Source organism: Salvia splendens, chromosome 1 (genome assembly GCF_004379255.2).
Source record: "Salvia splendens isolate huo1 chromosome 1, SspV2, whole genome shotgun sequence".
NCBI classification, from domain to species: domain Eukaryota; kingdom Viridiplantae; phylum Streptophyta; class Magnoliopsida; order Lamiales; family Lamiaceae; genus Salvia; species Salvia splendens.
The window spans coordinates 41,233,255-41,245,173 of NC_056032.1; the positions used below are offsets into that span (position 1 = coordinate 41,233,255).

At 39.6% G+C, this 11,919-nt stretch overlaps 1 protein-coding gene across 1 annotated transcript; it reads left to right on the top strand.

The window, feature by feature from the left end:
* The first annotated feature begins 2,042 nt into the window (after positions 1-2,042).
* Positions 2,043-10,551, top strand: LOC121752102 (eukaryotic translation initiation factor 4G-like). The gene is made up of 11 exons (XM_042146992.1): positions 2,043-2,279; positions 2,382-2,608; positions 2,786-2,910; positions 3,251-3,379; positions 3,524-3,597; positions 3,697-3,753; positions 4,100-4,873; positions 5,001-5,393; positions 5,484-8,431; positions 9,734-9,928; positions 10,003-10,551. The coding sequence occupies exons 2-11, from the start codon at positions 2,457-2,459 to the stop codon at positions 10,331-10,333; spliced, it is 5,178 nt and encodes a 1,725-aa protein (XP_042002926.1). The 5' UTR covers positions 2,043-2,279; positions 2,382-2,456; the 3' UTR covers positions 10,334-10,551.
* The last annotated feature ends 1,368 nt before the right edge of the window (positions 10,552-11,919 follow it).

The following is an 11,919-nucleotide window of genomic DNA, read 5'->3' on the forward strand; positions in this document are numbered from 1 at the left end:
CTCGGAAACTCATTTTGCATCCATTCCTCCACCTTGTTCAAGTAGCCTCCTCAGAACCCATTATCCGATTTCCACCCATGGGCGACCAAATCCTTCATGGCAACCATGAGGACGGCCTCCTCACGGTCAGACCAAGAACGAAGGGGAACAACAGGTCGGCGAGCATTTCCCCTTCGGTATTGGCTACTCTCTGGGACAAAATGAAGTGTAGCAGCAACGTAAAAAAAATGTACGAATGCAGACGCAGCCGGGATTTAGACAGGAATATGTTCATACAAAACCCAAACCTTGTGTGTTCTGGCTACCATCGCCGGGAAGGTACAAATCTTCGAGGATCGGACATAGCTTCGAAGAATGAACGAGCAAGAGTCAGACTAAGGAAAATTAAGTAAATCTATTTTATCACATAACACACATCTACACATTTGCAGCAAAGTTCGTTAAACAAAGTAGAAAGAGCATTCATTGCAAGAAATTCAGCCAGAAAATGTAAACATTAAAATAAATATTTTACATTGACATTGTAGTAACAGACACCCATTTCAAATCACCACCACTAGGTTTAACTCGTCAATGAAATTAGCAGGGAACAAAGAGTGCATAACGGAATGGAAAACTGATACACAAAACATAAAATCACATTTCAATCAAGGAGTGAGCGACAAACGGTCGAATAATCTAACTTGTGTGGGATTTAGCCCGTCAAAATAAGAGGAATTTTGCAGTAGTCGCCGCTTTACAGTGGGAGGTTGCTCCGAGAAACATCGCGCGAATGACAAAATTCACAAAGGGGTTCGCGGTTTTATTAGACTGCAATCCTGAAATTCCTCTGCAACCCTAGGGGCAAAAAAAGGATCACAAGTATACAATCTCTTTGAATACGGTCAACCAAATGAGGAAATTGGCATTGTTTGTAAGTGGACCTATATTCAACCAAACGGCCGCATTGTGAGTAGTCACGACTTCCACATATTATACACCCAAAGATACCTGGTTTATAAACATTACCCCCTTAGTAACCAAACGGCTCCTAGGAGTACTACTATCTCAAATCTTATCGGAGATAGTAGATTGTAGAATTATTCATCATGAAACCTAAAGCAAACCTATATCCAATGAAAGAACATAGTTACCAACAAAATGATTGAGAAATCAAATAAAACCTATATCCAATGAAAGAACATAGTTACCCAACAAAATGACGAGAAATCAAATAAAAGTTTCAAATTGATACAAGTATATCTACAAAATATCACCATATCTCTATTATTCCATATATTGTTAATTTCCATATCTTTCTTATTTCTTAATCACTAAGTTAGGTTATTAGGGAGTATTATAAATATGTGTCTTTGTTATCTTTTGAAGGAATCATTAAAGAATACAATTATCTTTTATCGTATTTTACTTTTATGCAATTTACTTTTATCAGTCTTTGTTTATCGGTTGCTCAACGGAATTCCTTCCGCGAACGGACCTCTTTTATCCAGCGATTTCTCGCCATTATTCTCCGATACAAGTTTACCCGTATCACAAATTCATTACATAAATTGATAAAAGGTTATTTTCATTAGCAATAACGATAATATAACACTAAATTAGACAAATTCATTAATCAAATCACTTTGTAATGTCGACTACATTGCATATTAATTGTAGCACCTCAAATCTGACAGTCAGTGGGTTAAGGTCTCCCCCTTAACGGGCTACTGCGTACCCTGATTGAACCCCCTCATATGATATCGGGCCGGAGTATGGGGCTGCGTACCCTGATTGAACCCCCTCATATGATATCGGGCCGGAGTGTGGGGGCCGCCAAGGCGACGGAATCGCTTTTTTTCCTGCAATGTGGCACCTCAAAATCATAGCCAATTTAATACTGCAATGACCACAAAATACAGATAAAATATTTTTGAGATCATCAAAGTTAAATGATGAGAATATGTGCATACGTATTTCGTACGATGATGATCCAATTATACAGATCTCCTAAATATACAGAATAATATAAACACAAAATCACACACTTATTTCATCTTCTCTCTCTAGAATTTATCTTCTCACTTTGCCTTCGTCTCTCTTACCATAAAACACAAAATCATACACTTATTAGTTACACACTGCCTTTTTTTTCTATTACTTTTTTCTTCATCTCTTCCACCTCATTTTCTCCTCCTCCTCCATACCCTTTCATCTTCTCTCAACGGCGTCGTTAGGGCATGGCTCCTGCCATTCCCCTCTCCCAGTAGAAACCCTAATTGCTCTCTCACCTGCTGCAGGTTAAATTAGTTCCACATTCAGATTAATTTAATTGATTGGAGGCTGTTTCTCTAATGGAATGTGCAAAAGATTATTAATTTATGGTGGTTTTGATTTGATAGGCGGATCCTCTTAGGGTGATAAATCCATCCGAATTTCTCGAAAAGCGGTTCCTTTTGCCATAAAGATTAGGATTTATGTCCCATAATCAATCAAGGGCGGAGGGGAGCGAGTCCACGCAGTACAGGAAAACCGGCCGATCCGGTAGCTCCAATCAGCAGCGTCAGTTCCAAGGCAGCGCCTCCAGTAAGGGCGGTGGCGGCGCCCCCTTCAATTCTGCCAACCGCAGGTACGCCTTTCTGAAATGAATTGAATTTGTACTAGGGTTTTGATGCTTTCCTGCACCTCCTTTTTCTTATATGGGTATTTGTAGATGATGAATGTGAATGTAAGTGGTTGTTTTGTTTATTCAGGAGCTAGGGTTTGGATGCTGGTTTGATGTTTTGTTTTTGTCTGTGTGATTCAGTTATAATAAGAAGTATAACAACAATGCCCAAGGTGGTCAGTCGAGGGTTAGAAGTCTGAATGTGGATTCAGATTCTGCTGGGCATGCTTTCCATAATAGTCCCCAAGAACAGCTGCCAAGTCATAGTACGTGACTTGATTTTTTGTAGTTTATATTACATTCATTGGTAATGCTACTGTTTGAGCACTGGCGAATGGAAATTACTAGTAGTATTTTCATATTATTTGATGTTTATTTTTATGAACCTGTGATGTTGGATAGATGGTGGCAATCAGAGATGATTTTTATGATTCTAAGAAATATGCACAAACAATGATATCATTATTCACCATTTATGTACATTCCATGAGATCTTGGTATTATTGTTTATCAAGTTACCAGTTCTTATTTCTGATGAACTGGCCTGTAACGATTTGTTTGAGGCATCTCCAGTTAGCATTATAGCTAACAATGTCAAGCTGACAGATGCTCCCGCTCACAAAATCACTCAAGTCGTTCCCAGATCTCCATCTTCTGATGTTTCAAATGTTGCTCCAACACCAAATGTTTCTGTTGCAAATCCGGAGTCTGGGCTGCCTAAAACACCTACAAAAGGTATGACATGGTGGTGTTCATGTACAGAAGATTTTAAACCGTTTAAATAACTTTTAAGTTCTAACATACTCTCACTATAAGTGGCTCAGTGTTCATGACTTTGTCTTCTTTTCATCTGACTTTTCGGTTTGTAAATTGTTCCAGGAGATGCACCAGGGTCATTTTCCCTGCAGTTTGGTTCCATTTCCATAACTCCTAGTGCTATGAATGTAGTGCAGGTAATGCAGAAATCTTTGGAAGTCCTTTCAGTATTATTGTTTTAATCCTCAAACTCTATTTTCTAATTACAGAAGGTGCTTTTTCTGTTTTGTCTTTAGATACCTGCTAGAACAAGCTCAGCACCACCAAATTTGGATGAGCAGAAAAAGGATCAGGTTAGACATTCTCTATATTTGATTTTCACATAGCTTCCAGATGAATAATAATAGAATTGTATGTCTTCATGATGAAGAAATGCCAGGTGCTTTGAATGTTAACCTTTTTTAGGTTTCTGATATTGTGTTTTCGATGATATCTTCAAAAGTGAAAAGAATTGATCCGGGGCAGTGGTTTTTGTCTATTTACTAGGAACCTCGTCAAGTTATGCCCATATGAAATTTTTTCTAAGTCTTATTGGTGGGTTGTTGCTCAAGATTACTCATTTTGAACAACTTGCAGAATTATGATCAGGATAGTCTTCGTCAGTGTATTATGTTTGCTAATAGGATACTTTCATTCCAGGCTCGACAAAACTTATTAAGGGCTGGTCCTGTGCCGATTCCCATACCCAAGCAACCAGTTGTGAAAAAGGATGCAGGTGTTCCCAACCAAACAAATGCTCGCGAAGCTCACTCAATTTCCAAACCTAAGAGGGACATTCAGGTATCAGTTGTACCACCTGTAACTCAAATCCAGAAGCCAGGTGTACATTCTATGCCTGGTATGCCCATGCAAATGCCATTTCACCAGACACAGGTTCAGTTTGGTGGTCCTAATCCACAAATTCAGCCTCAAGCCTTGTCAGGGACACCATTGCCTCTGTCAATGCAGATGCCCCTTCCTATAGGGAATCCTCAAATGCAGCCGCAAATGTTTATTTCAAGTCTCCAGCCACATCCATTGCAGTCTCAAGCAATGATGCAAGGACAGAACTTTAACTTTCCACCACAGATGGCTCATCAGCTACCTCCCCAGTTGGGTAACATGGGAATCAATATGACCCCACAGTTTCCTCAGCATCAGGCTGGAAAATATGGTGCTTCTAGGAAAACTGTGAAGATTACACATCCAGACACTCATGAAGAGTTGAGGCTGGATGGTTCGCCTGCTCCTAGATCACATCCTGTTGTGCCACCTCAGTCACAGCCTATCCCATCATTTCCTCAAAATCACCAGATGAATTTTTATCCTAATTCTTATAACACAAACTCTGTCTATTTTCCTGCTGCTAGCTCTGTTCCATTGAGCAGCACCCAGATTCCACCCACTTCTCAACCACCAAGGTTTCACAATCAGGTTGGTTGGTAGTTTTATTTTAGGCTACTTGCTCTGCTCTCATTTTTAATGCAAAAAATAATGCATTGATATGATTGCTTGAAAAATATTCTGTTAGCTCATATCATTTTCGGTTCATTCCCTGCAGGTGACAGTGAAACCACCTCTTGGCATTCATGGGGAGAAAGAGCCATTGATAGCTACAAGTTCAGTTTCTGTCAGAAAGGCAGAGTCTTCAGAACCATCAGCTTTATCTGGAGAGGATTCTGTTCGTCCACAAAAGGAAGTTGAATCATCATCTCTGATCTCTGTTCCACATTCAAAGCCTGGTTTAGCAGTGTTGTCTACATCTGCTGCATCATCAGATTCTATCAATGTGGAAAGTGATGCATGCAACAATGCAATTCCTGCTTTAGTTCATATGGATGGTTCTGCATCTATATTAAAAACTTCTGCCAATGAATCAATAAATAAAGTAGCTGTTCCTGTTCCACTTAAAGATATACCTAATGAACCACTCAATCCAGGCCAGCAGGATCAGGTATGATGTCTGTTTGTCTATCCAGTTATGAGTACTATCCTCATTAAGAATTGTACCTGATTTATGGGCTTTATTACTCCATTCTTTCAGGTTGGCAAGCAACCGTCATCGCTATCAAGTTCGACTTCTCATTCCTTGGAACCTGAAGCTGTTAACACAAAATCTACATTGCCTAGAACTAATTTGGCATGCGAAACTTCCAAGGAATCAGTATCAACTATTATAGCTACATCTGATTTTACAAGTGAGAATATCGAACCCAATAGTGTAAATAGTAGACAATCAGAGCCTGAGATAACTGTGGAAATGGAAGGACAAGCTACATCTCAGAGTTTGGAATTTGATAAAGATAGTTTGGACACATCATTGAAGTCACTTTCGTTAGAATCACCAAAAGTAACTGGTGAAGTTGAGGAGAGCATTGGAACAAAAATTACATCTCACACCAGTGGTCTATTGGAGGGTACAGAGGAGAAGCCAGAAGAGTCTTTAGGTTGTCGTAGTGATGATGTTAATATGGCTGTTAATTATGTTGAATCTTCCCATGTAGAAGGTGGTCAAAATGCTGATAATCCTGTGTCAGTGGATGGTTTATCTGCACAAGATGATAAGACTTCTATAGCAGACACAGAATGTCTTGATGATTCATCAAAACCTGATATCGAAGATATTGACAATAATAGTGACAGTTTAGTCTCAACTTCCTCAAGTGTCAAGGATAAAGTCTTGTTAGATGCAAGTGTGTCTAAAACTGCTCTACCTAGAGGGAAGAAGAAAAAAAGAGAATTATACAGGAAAGCAGAAGCTGCTGGTACAATTTCTGATCTTTATATGGCATACAAGGGTCCTGAGGACAAGAAAGATGCTGTGACCTCTGCAGAGAGCACTGAAGAAACTTCAAGCAATAATAACATAAAGCAGACATCCTCTGAAATCTCTAGAGAGAATGACCTGTCAAATGAGAAACCTCCTCTGACTAAAGTTGAGCCAGATGATTGGGAAGATGCTGCTGAAATTTCTCCGCAGTTAGAAAGTTCAAAGAATGTAAATCAAGGTTCTGATGTAGATGAAAATGGATTGATGACTAAAAGATATTCTCGAGATTTCCTGCTTAAATTCGTAGAACAATGCATTGATCTTCCAGCCAACTTTGATATTAGTTCAGAAGTAGCAGATGCATTGATGGTTTCCAATGTCAATATACGTGAGCCACATCCTAGTCGTGGACACAACTTTGACAGGGCGTCTGGAGGTTCGAGACTAGATCGTCGTGCTAGTGGCCATGGAGATGAGGATAAATGGAACAAATTTCCAGGCCCACTCATGTCAGGGCGAGGAGATATGCGGGCGGATATTGTATATGCAAACAATGCTAGTTTCCGGCCTGGTCAAGTCGGCGGTAATTATGGTGTTCTAAGGAATACACGGCCTCAAACACCCAATCAGCATGCTGGGGGCATCCTCTCTGGGCCAATGCAGTCCCTTGGCCATCAGGGAGTATTGCTAAGAAATAACTCTGACTCGGATAGATGGCAGCGGGGAACTAGTTTTCAGAAAGGTTTGATGCCTCCTCCTCAGACACCACCCCCAATTATGCACCGAGCAGAGAAGAAGTATGAAGTAGGTAAGGTTACTGACGAGGAAGAAGCAAAACAGAGGCAGTTGAAGGGCATATTGAACAAACTTACACCTCAAAATTTTGAGAAACTGTTCCAGCAAGTTCAGCAAGTCAACATTGATAATGTTGTTACACTGTCTGGGGTGATCTCTCAGATTTTTGATAAAGCTCTGATGGAGCCTACCTTCTGTGAGATGTATGCCGACTTCTGCTTTCACCTTGCTGCGGGCTTGCCTGAATTGAGCATGGACAATGAAAAAATCACTTTCAAGAGATTACTCCTTAACAAATGCCAGGAAGAATTCGAGACAGGAGAAAGGGAGGAACAAGAAGCAAATGAAACTGGTGAAGGTGAAAGTAAACAGACAGAAGAAGAGAGAGAAGAGAAGAGGCTGCGTGTTAGGAGACGAATGTTAGGTAATATTAGACTAATTGGAGAATTGTACAAGAAGAGGATGTTGACTGAAAGAATAATGCACGGGTGCATCAATAAATTGTTGGGTCAGCATCAGAATCCTGATGAAGAAAACATAGAAGCTCTGTGCAAATTAATGAGCACAATTGGTGTAATGATAGACCACCCCAAAGCAAAGGACTACATGGATGCTTATTTTCTCATCATGACACAACTGTCCAATAATATGAAGCTGTCTTCCCGGGTAAGATTCATGCTAAGAGATTCTATTGATCTGAGAAAGAATAAGTGGCAGCAGCGGAGGAAAGTTGAAGGTCCGAAAAAGATTGAGGACGTACACAGAGATGCTGCGCAAGAACGGCAAGCTCAAACTAGCAGGCTTGGCCGTGTTTCCAGCATTGGTGGTTCAAACAGAAGGGGCCCGTCTGTGGATTTTGCTCCTAGAACTTCTAATATGTTATCTCCTCAAGGTTCACAAATCAGCAGTTTTCGTCCTGGCGGGCCACAGCTACGTGGCCATGGCTCTCAGGATGCTCGGACGGATGAGAGACATTCCTATGAGAACAGGACGATGTCTATTCCTCTGCCTCAAAGACCCCTTGGTGATGCTTCCATAACACTTGGGCCACAAGGTGGTCTTGTCCGGGGAATGGCATATGGTGGTCAGCCATCTGCTTCTAGCTCTCGTTTGGCTGAGATATCAAGTCCTGGAGATGCACGAAGGGTCGGTCCTGGTCTAAATGGATTCAGTTCTATTCCAGAACGGATGGCTTATGGCCAAAGAGAGGATCGCGTGCCAAGATATGCGTCGGACAGGTTTATTGCTCCTTCCAGTTATGACCAAGAACGGAATGTTACACCTGGGAATAGAAACAAAGATCGCATTGATGAATCTCTGCCTACTTCTCCACCTGCTCGTGATGCGCCCCCAACTAGCACAGAAAATACATGGCCCGAAGAACACTTGCGGGGCAAATCGATGATCACTATTAAAGAATTCTACAGGTATTTTGTGTGTCCAACCTGGAGGTCATTGTTTCTTTATGTTAGAATCAACTTGCCCCACGCCCCTTTTTGATGTTAATTAAGTTGGTTGAACTAAATGCTAGATTTCTCTTCAAATTTTTAAAGTGAAGTTGCATAATACTCCCTCCGTCCCCCAATAATTGTCCACTTTGGTTCCGGCACGGGTTTTAAGAAATGTAAAGGAAAGTGAGTTGAAAAGGTTAGGGGAATATGGGTCCCAATTTTATATATTAGTTTTATAATAAAATGTGAGTGATATGAGTTAGTGGAACGTGGGGTCTACTTACTATTTATGGTAAAAAGTGAAAGTGGACAATTAATGGGGGACGGATTAAAATGGCAAAAGTGGACAATTAATGGGGGACGGAGGGAGTACATATTAGACATCTGCGACCAGCAGGCTCATTGTTGGGAAGTTGTTTTATTCCTAACACATCTTGCCTATAATTTGTTGAGAGGCGCTCGGATGAATCAGCAGTTGACATGAAAACGGAATGAATTAATTTTTGTGGAGATTCTTTTTGTTCGACTTCAGCTAGAGAAATATATAGATGACTGCATATTGTAAAATATTCCTAGAGGTCTTTATGTATGTTCTTGACTTCTCACTCAGTCTCACCCTTCTGGTCCTTTCTTGCTCACATAAGTCCTTTACATTCTTTTGGAGTATCCGAACAAGATTAAAACCAACACTGTAAAGCTAAAATAGAATTAATTGATGTTTTGATATGGAACTTATAATATGATGAAAGAGCAATGATAATCTTCTTTATTGCTGCCATATTTATTCAGTTTGTCACATAACTGGGTGCATGGGGGTGCTAGTGGCACGAAGTTGTTTGCTACCTGATGCTTGAGAAAAAGAATTGTTCTAGTACTTCTTTCACCGACTGACTACAGTTTCAGTTTAGTGTCACATATTATCGGAAGAAACCTGTCTAAAATAGTTTAGTAGTATTAACTAATGGAGTAGTGCGTCAGTTGGTAATGAGAATGATTGAGCTGTTAATGACATAGAGAAAAAGGACGAGATATCGACGGCCATGATAATCATGCTCAGGAACATTTACTTTCAATGTTGGGTTTGAAATGCGTCTTTCACTTTAAAGAAACACGTGGAACACAGCAAATTCATGCTGTGGTCAGCTGATTGATGTTTTTCCTTGTTTTGCCTGAATATTTTGTGATATATGCACAAAGTTGCTGGTGTGATAGGCTTGAGATTATCTCGTTGGCACTTGAGTATTTTGCTAAGATGAAACTCAATCTTTTTTACCCCAGTGCCAGAGATGAGAGTGAAGTTGCAATGTGCATCAAGGATTTGAATGCCCCTGGCTTCTATCCCTCAATGATATCTATCTGGCTTGTTGATTCATTTGAGAGGAAAGACAAGGAGAGGGAGCTCTTGACAAAGCTTCTTATCAACCTTACAAAATATCAAGATGGCTTGCTAAGTCAGACTCAACTCGTCAGAGGGTACATGCTTTTTGGTTGGTCGTTATTCCTTGAAAATATCCAATCCTCGTATCTGACCTATCATCATTTGACAGGTTTGAATCTGTCCTAGCTGTCTTGGAGGACGCCGTCAATGATGCCCCGAGAGCAGCTGAGTTCCTTGGTCGTTTTTTCGCAAGAGTTGTCATAGAGAAGGTTGTCTCACTTTCTGAAATCGGGCGGTTGGTATACGAAGGTGGAGAAGAGCAAGGGAGCCTTGTAGAAGCAGGGATTGCAGCTGATGTGGTGGGAACCATCTTGGACACAATCAAATCGGAGAAAGGTGATTCTGTGCTGAATGAGATTCGTTCAAGCTCGAATCTGCAGCTACAGAACTTCAGACCTCCAGGCTCCAACAGGCCGTGCAGAATAGATAAGTTTATGTAGAAGACAACAATGTTTGTCGAATCGGGTAGAGGAATTCATGTCTTTCTTCTTCTTCTTCTTAGGTAGTTAGTACAAGTTTTACATTTTCAGATATACATTATACTATATCTATCTATATATATATAGATATATATATAACTGCAGGCTGTTGTGGAGGAACTGTCCTCTTGTTTATTTTGACAAGATCAGGTCGTCGATTACAGGATTATCAGAGGTTAGATTTGAGTGTGAGCATCTACTTGAAGTTATGCACTTTATTTTACTTGTTAAGATTGTTTTTATGAAAATATATGAATTAAGTTTGCATTTGCCGAACAATGTCTTTTATAAATGAAATGAAGCACACATTGCAAAAAAGAATAATTAAAATTCGATATTTGAATACCTGACCATCCAAATCAAGCACTGGACCTGGACCTGAACCTGAACCTGATATTCGAGTCACCGACATCAGAAAACGGAGTCGGGTACAAGTAGCAATTTGAAGGCGGTTACCCGGTCAAAACCGGGTAGATCTCCTGACCCGTCCCAGAAAACGGAGTCGGGTACAAGTAGCAATTTGAAGGCGGTTACCCAGTCAAAACCGGGTAGAGCTCCTGACCCGTCCCAGAAAACGGAGTCGGGTACAAGTAGCAATTTGAAGGCGGTTACCCGGTCAAAACCAGGTAGAGCTCCTGACCCGTCCCACTTGCCCGCTCCAAGATATGTGGTCCATGGGTTGCACTAGAATGGGGAAAATAACAAAAATAATATCATCATTTGTTAGATTAGTTACACTACTTACACACATGTATTTTGTTTTTATAAGAAGGATTTTCTCCATTAATTGAGAATTTATCAAAAAAAAATTGAGAGCCTTGAAGAAGTAACAGATTTATTAGCTTTTAATAATCTTTGACAAATATTATAAATTATAGAAGAAAATATGAAGTGTTTGACAATCCGAGCATTTAACACCTTGACCTTTTCAACACTTCTTTTTCTTCCGCGCAAGTTTTCAGCTTCTCCTCCACCTAAAACATTAAATTTTTACAAAACAATATATATATATATTTTTTATAAAGGACAGAATCCAATAATTAAAATACACGCTGAAATATGATTTAATTAATACATGTTGACTCACAACTTGTAGTGTCTTTGGGTCTTCCCTTTGATGGGATTTATCATTTTTGTCATAATTAGGCTGTGGATGGCTTTGAAGATCGGAGTAATTAATTTTATATCGAGTTTTATTGTTTTTCTATTATACTCTAATATACACTTCATCCTTCTTTAACAAAAATGACATATTTCTTGAATGACGCAAAATTCAATATAATGTTATTTTTATTTTTAAAAATGAATCAGTTTTATTGGAATAGACAAAAAAAAACAAGTCATATTCATTGAAATAGAGGAAATAATTAGTGTATATGATTATGAAGATTTGAGGAAGCAAATTACTTTGTAACGTCACTATTATTAGCAGCTTAAACTAATCTAGTATTGTAATTTTTCTACGAATCACTTTCATCATTCTTGATTTGCCTAACTCAATTAAATAATATGTGTCTGCCCCAAATCTTTAAACTTAATGTCGCTGT

What these genes read in the sequence shown, in the direction of transcription:
- LOC121752102 (XM_042146992.1), top strand. Translation starts at nt 2,457, where the DNA reads ATGTCCCATAATCAATCAAGGGCGGAGGGGAGCGAGTCCACGCAGTAC. An exon ending in AGAACAGCTGCCAAGTCATA is followed by an intron (nt 2,911 to 3,250) that starts GTACGTGACTTG and finishes TCAAGCTGACAG; the next exon opens with ATGCTCCCGCTCACAAAATC. An exon ending in GTGCTATGAATGTAGTGCAG is followed by an intron (nt 3,598 to 3,696) that starts GTAATGCAGAAA and finishes TTTTGTCTTTAG; the next exon opens with ATACCTGCTAGAACAAGCTC.